The sequence below is a fragment of the Typopeltis vanoorti genome, chromosome 4 (assembly GCF_054136105.1).
Source record: "Typopeltis vanoorti isolate ZY-2024b chromosome 4, IOZ_Tvanoo_1.0, whole genome shotgun sequence".
NCBI classification, from domain to species: domain Eukaryota; kingdom Metazoa; phylum Arthropoda; class Arachnida; order Uropygi; family Thelyphonidae; genus Typopeltis; species Typopeltis vanoorti.
The window spans coordinates 88743565-88758803 of NC_143552.1; the positions used below are offsets into that span (position 1 = coordinate 88743565).

Genomic DNA, 15239 nt, shown 5'->3' on the forward strand with positions numbered 1-15239 from the left:
GTCATCTAGCATTATGATATGAGAAATGCTGCCACAATCAAACAATAGCATTTTATTTATATTAAATTTTTTTAATCTCTTCTTAATATTCTTTATCAAATATTCTTTCAAAATTAATGGTGATGTTTGGTTAGTGGATTCTTATTGGTTATTAAAAATTCATTTTAAATTATATACTTTTTTTGCCATTAGATAAGTACAGCTGACTTTTACTGTAAGTAAACTGGTACAAAAATTCTCAACAAAATTCATGTAGGCAGAATGTTATTCTAAAGAAAATTCGTATAGCAAACTATCATTACAAGAAACTATTCCTGTGGTCTTTAAAAGTTCACTTATAATGAAAGTCATCTGTATTAAATACTATATATCAAATGAATATTAGTATATAGTATAAACTTTTTACTATAAATTGTTTATTATTCCAAAATGCCCCATATTGTTGCACAAAACTGCTTTGTTCATCTATTTTATGAAAATAAATCTTATTTATTTCATACAGGTGAGCAGCTATATGTCCAAGATACCCAATTATCAAGAGCTGTTGTAACAACTATCCGACCTACAGTAGTCACTCTGAGTGGTGCTGGGACATCTACTGATATAAGCTGTGATGCTGGGGAACCAAAAGAGCAGATCAACAATGATGAAACTGTGTCTGCTGCTGGAGAAACAGTGTGTCTTGATGTGGATCAAATAAATGAGGCAGCAAAGATGGTTACAGGGAGTACAGTATCTGTAAGAACCACCACAACTGAAATGCCGAAAACTAATATTTCTCTTGATTTATGTAGTAACAAAGCAGGTGATGCCTCTGAATTAATAGATGGGGATGACACAATTGTAAAACAGGGAATGGGCAAAAATTTAGAAAATAGCAACTGTTTTGAAAACCCTGATATTCTCCTTTGGACCAGACTGGAGCGGCCAAAGAGGCCAGGAAGGTTTAAATGTGATTTGTGTGGAAAGGGATTTAATAAAACTTTGTATTTGTACAGACATATTAAAAAACATACAGGAGAATTCACTTGTCCTCGATGCCATCGAGTATTTGCAAGAAAAGAAAATATGTTGAAACATAATTGTCCTAGTTTGATAGACAATAATGATGAAAAAAAATTTGAATTTGATTGTTGGTATTGTAGTAAAAGTTTTGGAACTGAAAGAATGCTTAAAAGACATATGGCCATGCATACTGGAAAATTTACATGCATAGATTGCAATAAGTGCTATTCAACAAAAGTGAGGTTTTTTTTTTCCTTAAATGAATTCAACTGTTATTTTTCTAATATTATAAATAGAATTTTTTGAGGGTTCTGGAGCTAGTTTTCGGTATTGAGACCATATGTTTATTAAACAATAAAAAATAAAAGAGTAAAAAACCCGACAAGTTTTGTTCGTCGTAAGACTTACATCATTAGGGATAATGGTGAATAAAAGTTGAGCACAACTACTAAATTAAATAGTCAATGACCAGTTATGAAGTTAAAATAAAAAGAGTAAAATACCTGACAAGTTTCATTCATCATAAGACTTACATCATCAGGGATAATGGTGTATAACAGCTGAACACAACAACCAAATTAAATAGTCAATTAGATGTCTTTTTTAACTTCATAACTGTTCATTGACTATTTAATTTGGTTGTTGTGTTCAGCTTTTATACACCATTATCCCTGATGATGTAAGTCTTATGATGAATGAAACTTGTAGGGTTTTTTTAACTCTTTTATTTTTTATTGTTTAATAAACTTGTGGTCTCAATACCGAAAACTATCTCCAGAACTGCTTACCCACAGAAGCCTATGCTTACATTTTTTGAAGGTTATTAAAGCATTATTATTATTATTTATTTATTTTATTTCTTTATTTTTTTGCATCTGTTATCTAGAATAGTGTTATTACAAACAATATAATTTTTCTGTTATATATATATTTTTTTTATATATATAATTTCATACCCCTCTAGTTATCTTCTTTATTCTTATCTCCAATTATTATTATTATTATTATTATTACTACTACTACTGTTATGTGACACCTCCAAGAACTCATTGAGGGAGGGCACTCTTCTACACACACACACACACATCGAGCCATCTTCTATACTACTTAATTCTTCTACTACTCATAACTACCATCAATGCCATCTACCACCCATCATCATCACCAACAGTATTTTTTGTCTATATATTGTATATGTTCTGAAAGCTGCTTTTGCCTGTAAACAGAATGAAAAAACCCAAATTTTTGGGTTTTTTCATTCTGTTTACAAAATGAAAAAAAAAAATTAATAATGAAAAATTCCTCTCATAATGGCAAGAATTGAACTTAGGCCTTTTCCATTCAAAGGGCGAAGCATACCATCATTTTTTCCAATTGTGCTATGGTGGCTGATAGTGCACATACCTTGCCTTTGAGTACATTTTGTGTTGGTGAATCACAATCCACTCCAGCAGTGCTGCTGCTGCTCATTTATCACTTTACCAACATTCATAGCTACAACACCGGTATACGATTTATGGATATCTAAACTTGACATGCTATTCTTAATTGAATTTCAGCTGGCCTCTGCAAATGTCTACTGTATCTTTACAAACTACATTCTACATAATTGCTTCCACAAGAGTGGAAGCTGTGCATTTTCAGATTTGATATCCCTTGTCAGAGAATGCTAATACCTTGCATTTCTTTTTTTTTTTTTTTTTTTTTCATTTATTTGCTCTCTTCTCCATTCTTATGATCTCTCTGATCTTTATTTATTTGTCATTGAAGCTTGATTTTCTGCAATTCAAACACTTCAGCCATGCAGTCCTCATCCCTAGGGAAGAGGACTGTGGCTGGGGTGTTTTCAATATTCACAACACAGACTTTCTGGAAGAAATGTAAAAATATATAATGTTCAATAATTTCATACTGGTGGGCCATTTATATCTACTCACCAGAATATCTAATAATCCTCTCCACTCTTTCAACACACTTACTCTCTTCTTAATTTAGTTTTCAGGATAAATATCCTGTAGATGTCAGCTCTCATCTTGATAACTTTGACCATTATTTTATCTAAGTTCCTTTCCAACAGATTGTCCTTCATCCAGTTTCTCTGTCTCCTGTCCTTTGGTATACTACAGTAGTTCCAAATAGGATGGCATCCATGATTTCTTCTACCCCATTTCTTGTGCCAGTTACTGTTTTTTGCTCTTCTGATCCAAACACCTGTTCCAGCCAAATAAATAAGATTATTCTTACTGGAACGAAGACCTTGATTCTTCATTTTACTCAAACTTCTCCCTCTCCAAACTTTAATTTGGAAACTAATTACAGTAATCTCACTTGAAACTTTTCAAAAGTAATAATATCACAGAGAGACAGTGATGTGTCAGATGAGGAGATTTGCTCTGAACTAAAGGATAATAACATCTAAGATTCATCTTATATAGTATTGGTAGTCATTTAGCAATCAGGAATATCATTACATTTAATACCTCTCAGTCTCCAACATCAATGAAAGCATGCTATCTCTAATCATCGTTTGACTCAACATCCTGAATCCCTTTAGATACTGCAAGTTCCAAAAAATATGGTCATGCTCAAACTGCTTGTCATGGCTCTGTGATCTGTACTTGTTGTGGCAATTGGTTTTCTCTTTTAGTTGTTTCCAATCCAAGGTAACATTGTAGTCATTGTCCACAAGGTATTATTAGTGAGATTTTTACCAGGGTAGTTCACCATTGCTCCCCCCCCCCCCCCCATTTTATCTGGACTTGGGACCAGCATATGGCTAGGACATATTCATGACTAATCCATGTGTGTTCATGGGACCAGTTTGCCTGTTCTGGACAGACAAAAAAACCCTACCTCTGAATAAGACCGGCTAATCACCTTTCATCAAAAGAGACCCAATAAAGGTTCCTTATGTCACTGACGGGAATCGAACTGAGATCTTTCTGACTGGGCTTTGTCTATACCGACTGAACCACGGAGGCTCTAAAGAGTGTGTCACTTGCAAAACACTTACATGCATTTGCAGCGAGGGAGAACTACCAGCTTACTTCTAAGTATGCACAGATGGAAGGATGAGAAAGAGACTTCAAATATCAGTACAGAGCAGAACAATCTATATCAGGAAGCAAAGAGGAAGTTTCACAACTACATTTAGTGATTATGGTAAACTTCCTCAAAATTATAAAGTTTTTTTCTGATGTGGGAAACTCTCTTATGCTGAGATGGTAACATTAAAAAATTATCTAATTTTTTAATGTTACCATTACATTAAATTTTTTTTAATTTTTTAAATTTTAATTTACCATTAAAATTTTTTGCAGGTCAAATTACCTGCAAAAAAGCATCCAAGATACCCAACAGAAGAAAAATTAATATCTCTTGCTCCAAAGAGGAATTCAAAATTATTAGTTCTAAGCATTCTAAACAGAGTTCAGTTTGTCGGTGTCTCAGATATTTTCCATGAGGAAGAAAACATTACACTGGCCACAGTTTTTCAAAAAAATAAAAAAAAATCCAAGCCCAACAAAATGAAAACCAGAAAAAGGGGGGGGGGGGGTCACTATACAAAATAATTAACACATTCTCACATAAGTGATGTGAAGATTCTCCTGCAGAAGCATATTCCATTGTGCTTTTGCCTGCAGGAAACTTATCTAAAACTTGCTGAGGATCCTACGCTTTGATATGTAACTCATCAATAAGAACAGAAGAGGAGGTTAACATCTACAGATGAGTTACCATCCTTGTGGGCAACATTATTCCATTCCAACAAGTCCCCCACTTACACAAAATAAACAGTTGTTACTATCTATACATAATAAATAACGGAAAAACTCACGTAGAAATATTATTTAATAGTATAATTTTCGCCTGTGTGTCACAGGCATCTTCAGTACAATTAAGCTCAAAATTAAACACTAACTGACAATTCCAAAAAGCGCCACCTAAGTAGCTGGTGTAAGATAACTAAAAAGGTCAATAACTTTCCTAAAAAAAAAAAAAAAAAAAAAAAAAAAAAAAAAAAAAAAAAAAAAAATTAATACAATAAAAAGTTAGGAAAGATTAGCTGATTTGTAAAGTACTATCTCCCATAAAGGGGATAGACGTAAGCCGTCGGATCTGTTTAAGTTAGGAGAATGAAGTAGAGTTTCACTGAATATTTTTGTTGCCTTTCGACCGTTTAGAAAAATCTCCACCTTTCTCGCTTCTCCAAAGGACAAGCTTCCACATCTTAATCATCCAGGTGTCTACCAGATTCCGTGCTCTTGTGGATTATGTTATTTCGGACAAACGGGAAGATCTGCCTCCATTCGGCTAGAAGAACACCAATCTTATATTGAATACTTTAAACCTGAAAAGTCTGGACGTGCAGAACATGCCATCTTCACTAGACACAGAGTTCATTGGAGAAAGACAAGAGTTCTTCACAAAAGTCAGTTTCTCATGGAACGCCTTTATAAAGAAGCATGTGAAACTCTACTTCATTCTCCTAACTTAAACAGATCCGACGGCTTACGTCTATCCCCTTTATGGGAGATAGTACTTTACAAATCAGCTAATCTTTCCTAACTTTTTATTGTATTAAATTTTTTTTTTTTTTTTTTTTTTTTTAGGAAAGTTATTGACCTTTTTAGTTATCTTACACCAGCTACTTAGGTGGCACTTTTTGGAATTGTCAGTTAGTGTTTAATTTTGAGCTTAATTGTACTGAAGATGCCTGTGACACACAGGCGAAAATTATACTATTAAATAATATTTCTACGTGAGTTTTTCCGTTATTTATTATGTATAGTTATGTCTACTCACGGTTTACCTCTTTTAAAACTTAGTTGTTACTATCTGCTTTCATTAGGACCTCTTGTTACAGTATGCTGTGCTGCATATATTTCCCTGGTTAACTTTGATAATTTCATCTTGCAATTACCATTCCCCTATCATCCTTATTGAGAGATCTAAGTGGCCACAACGCTAGGAACATCAGAGGGAGGGTTTTCAAACAAATGCTCTACGACAATAATCTCACCTTCTTTAAATTCCTGTGTTTAAATTAATAGCACTGAATGTTCCACCTGAATATTCACTGCTGTTAACTCATCTTATCACTGTTTAAGTGGAAAATAGAAAATAACATCTATGGAAGTGATAATTTTTTTCCAATATCCATTCTATTATGTGAGCAATTATGTACTAGTCCAGTGTAATGATTCCAGTATAACTATAATATAATTATGAAAGTAAAAATCATTCATTCAACTCTTTCCTACACACCATGGTATACTTCATCAGGTCAATTTTCAGCTTGAAAATATATAGTAGAAGAATAATTGATTTTTAATCTTTTCACTGCTAAGCTCAAGTTGTCTCGAGCAGTTTAAATATGGCATCTTGCTGAGCTCCAGTATTTTTGAGTGCACCTTTTCATTTAAAACATCTGTTATAAAAATATTTTTAAAATTAAATTTTGCAGGCATCTGTTATAAATATAATTCAGTTAATTATATGCCGAAGTCATGAAAGTCATGAAAATTGCATGAAATCATCAGGAAAGAGGCAGAGTAATCAGCCAATCTGAAGCCTCGTTGTGTAACACAACAGAATGCAATGGGAATAACGAGCAGGTGACAGGTCAGACATGATGAGTAGTTCTGCTGAATGTTTGCTTAAGGTGTGAAGTGTCTGAAAGTTCTGTTTTCCCCTCTGCACATAACAGTTCTAAATTCTCAAACACTGTACTAAGTAAAAATATGGGAAAACCTGTGGATTTTCAACTGACTCTCATAAGAGAATTTTTTCAATACTTCCCACTAAAAGAAGACACTTCCTAACCCTGTGCACAAGAAATTAAAAAATATACCACAAGCTATTGATGTGTATCCAAACACTTCATTTGAAGTGAAGAAAACAGGAAAAAGAGAGCAGATAGTGTGGCAAATGTTGCATCGCCCTATGTATCTACTCCATTTTCCAAAAATATCATATAATGGCTAAATTTTGAATGAATGATGGAGGTGATGCAGACTGTTCAGTATTGTATAAAAATACCGAGCAAGATTTTCAATAAAATGTAATTTATGCATCCCAATTTTAGAAAATTTGAATTATAAACAAATAGTCTAAAGTTTGTCATGTTATTCTTTAATTTGAATTATAAAAGAAAACAAGTCAGCAAGGAGAGTTGGGCTGGCTTCTGTTTAGTGAAAAAGTTTATACATAAACTGATGTTAATGGAGTTGTTGTTAACTAATAGTGCATATCATGTTGGGATACACATGATTCATTGTTGATCTGTGCTGTGTAATGTCTGTAATAACCCAGTTCTGTGAATTTTAGGTCTTCCAAAGCCAGTGTTTCTCAACCTTTTGCTATCTGCTTATCCCTTTTAAAATTACCCCCCATCAAGCAAAGGCAGTTTGGGAGAAGTTATAATAATATTTAATTCAAACATGAATAATTATGAAGGTATTTATTTTTTAACATTTTTATTTTAATAAAACATGAAACATTTTTTTTTAAATGATTAAATTTTTAGTTATACATATCAAATATACATACAGTGGTAACAAAAATTATGAAATATATATTTTTAACCAGTGATATATTTTAAACAGTTTAAGAAATGAAAAGGTATTAATATTGATTAAATATTTTAATTAATATTTTGTTTTAAAATTTCTTTTAGAATTTTTAGTTATTGAAAAATTAATTATAGACTAGATCTGCACTTTGCTGTGACAGTGTGGTGACAAAAATTTAAAATAAATAAAATAAAATAAAAAAGATGTAATCAAAATTAAAAAAAAGTGCTTCATACTTCCACGGGGGTATTCATGGGATTCTTTAAACTTCCGAATATAGCTATTAAATTCAATATATGGCATAGTTGTTAGTTCCCACACTATATATTTTCCTTTGTAATATGATAAGACAAGTATGTATACAGCAGATAAGTTGTATTTGGATAGGTGTACATAGAGCTTTTTTTTTAATAGCACTTGGGGTTGTTGGCTTTTTTAGGAATCTATATTTGGAATTCTATCATAATAGCTTTGTGCCTTGTACTGCACGAGTATGCTGAGATCACCTTTTTTTTTTTTTTTCCTTTATATTCTCTCCACAGCCATTTCTTTGTCTACAACTTGTACTTAATGAAGCTATTCATCCATCTAGCCACTACCTGATTTATTCTTCTAACTTTGGGTATACATTCTGATACTGCTTTCTTCAAACACCCTTAATCACCTCCCATCATCACAAACATATCACTCTCCTCCAAATTCGTATGCTATAGCATTGCTGAAAGCTAGCTCTTCAACTTGTCAAAATCACCTGCTTTGTAATTCCACGAATATCCCTTCTTAACAGAAAATTCTGCATGTCTGTCAAGGCAATCTCCTAGGTCAGGACTACAAGATCACTTTCTCCAAGTAGAGGACATAACTAGATTGGTTAGTGTTAAGTTCTCTGATGCTGTGATCAGATCAAGTACTCTCAAACCTTGTTTCTCCTCCATTACATGCTGCTTCAGGTAATTATCTCTCAGCAATTGTATACATTCCATTTCCTTCCCTGCCTATGACCATTCATCCTCCCAATCTATATCCCTATAGTTGAAATCCCCCCCCCACCACACACACACACACTCATCATGCTACTTTGCCAATCTATGTCATCTATATTTTCCCTTATACCTCCTGGAATATAGCAGCAACCAATTACATATTGTATCCTGTTGGCCTCTAATACCAGATAGCTTAAATGAACTGCCCTCAGAATCCATATCGCCTAATGTAGTTCTACTCATTTTGGCTTCAGTTTCTCTGCTATCATTAGCAAAATTTTCCCCACCCTGTTCCTTCTGTCATCTCTGAAGACACCATATCCCTTTCATTCTATTCCTGTGACCATATCATCTTTGGTCAACAAAGTCTCACCAATGCCTATAACTTTTCTCCAGGTTAAGCTAACCAATGTCAAAAACTTCTCACCCTTATTTTGAATACTTTTGCATTAATATACATAAACTGCAATAACCTCTTCATCCCACAACCTCCCTAATACCTTGCATTGCTTATTCCACTAAAGTTAAGAACCTGGGATGCTATATTTGGCATCATGTGATCGCTCTTCCACTTATTAACTTCTTGGTTGCCTGGACCCATTCTCACCTGCTCCCCCCCCCCCCCCCCCCAACAAACATTCTAGTTTCCTTGACGTTGCACTTCCAAACTCTCACTGAACAACATTATCTCAAGACTCCTGACACCAAATAGTTCAAATACAAGTCTTCCATCTTATATAAATCCTTCCTTCAATCAAACTAACTCCACACATTCATAAACTCCACACATTTCCTCCTGCACCGTCTGCATTCTAACTCATTTGTGATCATATCTCTCCATCTCAGCTTGCCTCTGTCATACTGCGACAATGGACTTGCAACTTTTGCTTTCTCACTCTTCTTTTTTTGCATGCATTAGCAACTCTTTCATATCTTCTTACATACTACACTCGTCACTTACTAAATCATTTATACCAGCTTAAATAAACATCTGTTTTACCTGCACCTTCACTCTGTGCATCCTTACAGCATCATACAGTATTTGCATATGCACATCATATCATATATGCATAGTATAATGTAGTATTTCTTACCTTTATTAGTGATAGATATTATCCTTCTTTACTAAAATATTTAGTGCCAACATGAAATCTTTAATTCTAAATGATAGTGTTTCTTCAAAATGATGAAATGCTATTGATATTTAGATTTTGTTTATTTATTGTTATTGATATTGTTACATTATTCATTTTGTTATTTCAAGGATATTCTTTTGAATCATGCATGTCCAGTAAAACCACAATCTGAAGAGCATAACTGCAATGTTTGTCACAAGGCATTTACAAAAAATGCTTATTTGTTAAAGCATCTTCCTGTGCATACTGGACAACATGCTTGCCCAATATGTGGAAAGTGGCTTCGGTCTGTTGATTCTCTTACCAATCACATGAGGATGTGTGGACAGGTGAAAGAAATTGAACTGAATGGAAAAGCAACATGTCCTAACTGTCATGAGGTAAATGTTATTTTAATTTGTTCTTTCATTTAGTTTTCTACTATTTTTAAATAAACTTCATGTTTTGTGAAAAAAATGTTTCATATATGAGAGCTCGCAAACAGGCAAAAATGCTATTCAAGAGCAGTAGGTGGCATATTGTGTGGATGTTAGTTTGTGTCAGTGACCTCCTGTGATGAGTCCTTGGGACTGTTACATGATAATAATAATTAAAATAATTCGTTTCTGAAAAAAGTAACTTTTTATCCTAATGCGATTCAAAAAATCAACTAGAACTTGCTATTTCACATAGTAATACAAGAGGGGGTGAGGATCTGGTAAGTTCTGATAAACGCCAAGACAAAAATTATATAAAATTATATTAAATCAAAATTTAATAAAATTATAATTTTTGACATGCTGATGAGATTTTCACCGATGTTTCAGTAATTTTACTCAATAGAATTCTTCGTATTTTATATCTGTATCACTGACATTTTGGTAGTTCTTATGAAAAACAACTAAAATATCAACAATGGAATATTCTTTTCTTGCTTTTTAATCCTGTGTTTGTGTATAAAAATTAAGAGCTCTTGCAGTTATGGTATTCATTTTGTCTGGTGAGTGTGCTTGAGTGCAGTAATTTCTATTTTTAAACAATTCTTAGATTCCACACTGATTGATTAATGAGAAGTTTTTTTTTTTCCGCATTAGAAATCTATTTTTATTAAATAAACAGTGTGAAATTACAATTTTTATGCTATAATAAGCTTGCTTTTGTTGAAAAATCATATGAAATGATAGTAATAACACTACTTCTCCCTAGCTTGTGGAAATTTAAATATAGGACTGCATCTTTACACTATTAAGATAGTGATCTTAAATTAAATTGAATCTACTACTAAAATTTCAATCATTTCATTTATAGATTTTTAATAGCAAAATTAGGAAAATTAAAATTTTGTCTACAGTTCACACATATGTCAAAACTGACTCTAAGTACAGCTATTGTGGTGATGAATATTATCACTGTACAGCTGATGCTTTTTTTTATATTATTGATTACAGTAATTTTCTTAAAGTATTCATATTTGGTCGTGAAGTGTTAAAATATAAGACTTATTATTGTTTATGTGACCATAGGTTTTTTAATTACTATATATGTTTATATAATAACTCCTACCAGTTTTGCTTGCAACTATCTAGCTTTCTCAAGGCTTGAACGGTAAACACAAAAAAAATAGGAAAATGCACAAACTATAAAGAATACAAAACCATTGGTAACTATAAGGTAGCTAAGTTGATACGTTCGCATGAAAATGTCAGCATGTATTGCAAATCTTTAGTCCGTGTCCTGAACACGCGTTGCATGAGCATGCGTTATATGATTGTTGGCATACTGTAGTTCCGTCAAACTGAGTGAATTGATTACATTTTTCCAAGTCTCATTCAATATGGCAACTTGGTTTCTGTTTAGGTTGCTGCCTGTTCGTAGGACTACTGTTGCTTTTTTGAATAATCGGTGTCTGAAATCATCGTCTATGTAGGGCATAGAGCTATTTTCCCAGTCTATAGAATGGTTAGAAGTTGAAAAGTGATGCGCTAAACTGGAAGTGATACTCCTGTTATGATTGACATCTTCAACATGTTCTTTCTGTCTGATTTCGAGGCTTCTTGAAGTTTGTCCAATGTAGGAGAGGCCACACTTACATGGAATATTATACACACCTGGATATTTGTAAAATGGAACACTATCATTAGGAGGTCTTAACACCTGTCTAATGCTAGTAGTTGGTTTAAATAGCACCCTGATGTTATGAGCTTTTAACAATCTTGCTATATTGGTGGAAACCGAACCCATAAAGGGAATGACGACTGTTGAAACCTGCTGGGAGACTGTTTCTTGTTGTCGGTAGTTATCTTTATATAGGAATTTGCTGATAATGTTTAGAGGATATTCATTTTGAGATAGTGTTGTAACAATTTGAGACAGTTCTGTCTGAACCTCGTCTTCTTCTTCTGAGACGAATTTGTGGACTCTATTTTCCAACATGTGGACGATGCTATGTTTATGTGACCTATGATGGTTTAAAGAATAATGTAGATATCATCCAGTATCTGTAGGCTTTTTGTAAATGGACAGTTTGAAATTGTTATCTTGTCTCTTTACCAGTATGTCTAAGAAGTGCAGTTGTTTGTTATTTTCCACTTCTAGGGTAAATTTGATTTTGTTGTGGAGTGAGTTGATTCTATCTACAAACATATGTAGGTTTTTCTATGCTTTCTTGCCATTTGATGAAGATATCATCTACATATCTCCACCATATTGAAGGTTTAGGAGTAATATTGGTGAAGATTTCATTTTCAAATTTCTCCATGAAAAGGTCTGCACGTGGTGGTGACAGAGGGCTGCCCATGGCTAGGTCTTCTAATTGTTTACCTTAAAGAAATTTGATTTTAGGCAGTGCTTGAACATCTGTGTAATATCTACAGGAAAGAGATCTTTGATAATGTTAATGACTTCTTCTATTGGTACATTTATAAATAAGGATACTACATCCAGACTGGCCATTATGTCTGTTTTTGTTAGTTTCACATTCTTCAGTTTTTCAACAAATTGTTGAGAATTTTTAGTATAGGATGCTGTTTGTCTGATTTTTCCTTTTAGTAAGTTTGCAAGATGTTTAGCTAAAAGGTATGTTGGGGTGGACCTGCCATCAACATTTGGACGAAGTGGGGCTTCTTCTTCATGTACTTTAGGTGCACCATAAAGTCTAGGAGTAATGGGATGTAAGGATTTAATTTTTCTTTTCAATTCCTCAGGCCAAGTACTCATATTGCAGATCAGATGGTTTGTCTCATTATGGTTCATCATGGTAGGTACCTAGGTACCAAGCCAAAAGAATTTACCACAAAACTTCATTGGCACTAATTAGAGAAAGGATCCAACACATAAGGTACGAATTGAATGTTAGTGATGTTAATTGCCAGAATTACTTTGACGACATTTCTAATAGTGTAGACTACACTACCTGGAACAGCATAGACCGTATGATACAACATGGCTACAAGAAAACTTTCAAGTTAAAAAAGGTTAACCAAATTATAAAATTTGAAGAACTTTATAAGAAAAAATACCATACATACAAAGCCTCCCAGAGGATAAAGTGATTTTCAACATGTCAGATTACTGCCTTTCAAAACACGAATAAATACGATATCTTAAAGAAAGGTTTCAACTTTTCAATCACTCCCAATTACATCCCAAAAATGGACGTTATTTGTGGAATTGAAAAAGTTCTTCACCCTCTCCCAGAGGCTATAGCTAACAATATTAGATTTTGTAGCTCAATCATCCTGGCCACAGTTAAACAACCCAAATTTAACACCACTCCTTATGACAGGAAAGTGATTCGTAACTTCAGTAATAACAAAGAGATTATAATCACTAAAGCTGATAAGGGGAAACTCCACAGTCATTCTTAATTCAAAGGACTATTTCAAGAAGATAAACAATTTATTATCAGACAGTTCCACGTATAAAATTCTCAACAAAGATCCTACCATGACGAATCATAATGAGACAAACCATCTGATCTGTATGAGTACTTGGCTTGAGGAATTGAAAAGAAAAATTAAATCTTTACATCCCATTACTCCTAGACTTTATGGTCCACCTAAAGTACATAAAGAAGAAGTCCCACTTCGTCCGATTGTTGATGGCAGGTCCTCCCCAACATACCTTTTAGCTAAACATCTTGCAAACTTACTAAAAGGAAAAATCAGACAAACAGAATCCTATACTAAAAATTCTCAACAATTTGTTGAAAAACTGAAGAATGCGAAACTAACAAAAACAGACATAATGGCCAGTCTGGATGTAGAATCCTTATTTACAAATGTTCCAATAGAAGAAGTCATTAACATTATCAAAGATCTCTTTCCTGTAGATATTACACAGATGTTCAAGCACTGCCTAAAATCAAATTTCTTTAAGATAAACAACAAGGTGTACCAACAATTAGAAGGCGTAGCCATGGGCAGCCCTCTGTCACACCACCATGTGCAGACCTTTTCATGGAGAAATTTGAAAATGAAATCTTCACCAATATTACTCCTAAACCTTCAATATGGTGGAGATATGTAGATGATATCTTCATCAAATGGCAAGAAAGCATAGAAAAACCTACATATGTTTGTAGATAGAATCAACTCACTCCACAACAAAATCAAATTTACCCTAGAAGTGGAAAATAACAAACACCTGCACTTCTTAGACATACTGGTAAAGAGACAAGATAACAATTTCAAACTGTCCATTTACAAAAAGCCTACAGATACTGGACAATATCTACATTATTCTTCAAACCATCATAGGTCACATAAACATAGCATCATCCACATGTTGGGAAATAGAGTCTGCAAATTCGTCTCAGACGAAGACGAGGTACAGACAGAACTATTTCAAATTGTTACAACACTATCTCAAAATGGATATCCTCTAAACATTATCAACAAATTCCTATATAAAGATAACCACCGACAACAAGAAACAGTCTCCCAGCAGGTTTCAACAGTCGTCATCCCCTTTATGGGTTCGGTTTCCACCAATATAGTGAGATTGTTAAAAGCGCATAACATCAGAGTTCTATTTAAACCAACTACTAGCATTAGACAGGTGTTAAGACCTCCTAATGATAGTGTTCCATTTTATAAATATCCAGGTGTGTATAATATTCCATGTAAGTGTGGCCTCTCCTACATTGGACAAACTTCAAGAAGCCTCGAAATCAGACAGAAAGAACATGTTGGAGATGTCATTCATAACAAGATGATCACCTCCGGCGCATCACTTTTCAACTTCTAACCATTCTATAGACTAGGAAAATAGCTCTATGCCCTACATAGATGATGATTTCAGACACCGATTATTCAAAGAAGCAACAGTAGTCCTACGAACAGGCAGCAACCTAAACAGAAACCAAGTTGCCATATTGAATGAGACTTGGAAAAATTTAATCAATTCACTCAGTTTGACGGAACTACAGTATGCCAACAATCATATAACGCATGCTCATGCAACGTGTGTTCAGGACACAGACTAAAGATTCGCAATACATGCTGACATTGTCATGCAAACGTATCAACTTAGCTACCTTATAGTTACTAACGGTTTTGTAT

The 15239-nt window shown here is 33.7% G+C and overlaps 1 protein-coding gene across 1 annotated transcript in view; it reads left to right on the forward strand.

Moving 5' to 3' along the window:
- Positions 1-15239, forward strand: part of LOC150107482 (uncharacterized) — a 378606-nt gene that overhangs the window by 207582 nt on the left and 155785 nt on the right. The window contains exons 8-9 of the mRNA XM_090391332.1: positions 503-1242; positions 9828-10079. Of these exons, the coding sequence (XP_090247458.1) occupies positions 503-1242; positions 9828-10079 (992 nt within the window). The remainder of the gene's footprint in view (positions 1-502; positions 1243-9827; positions 10080-15239) is intronic.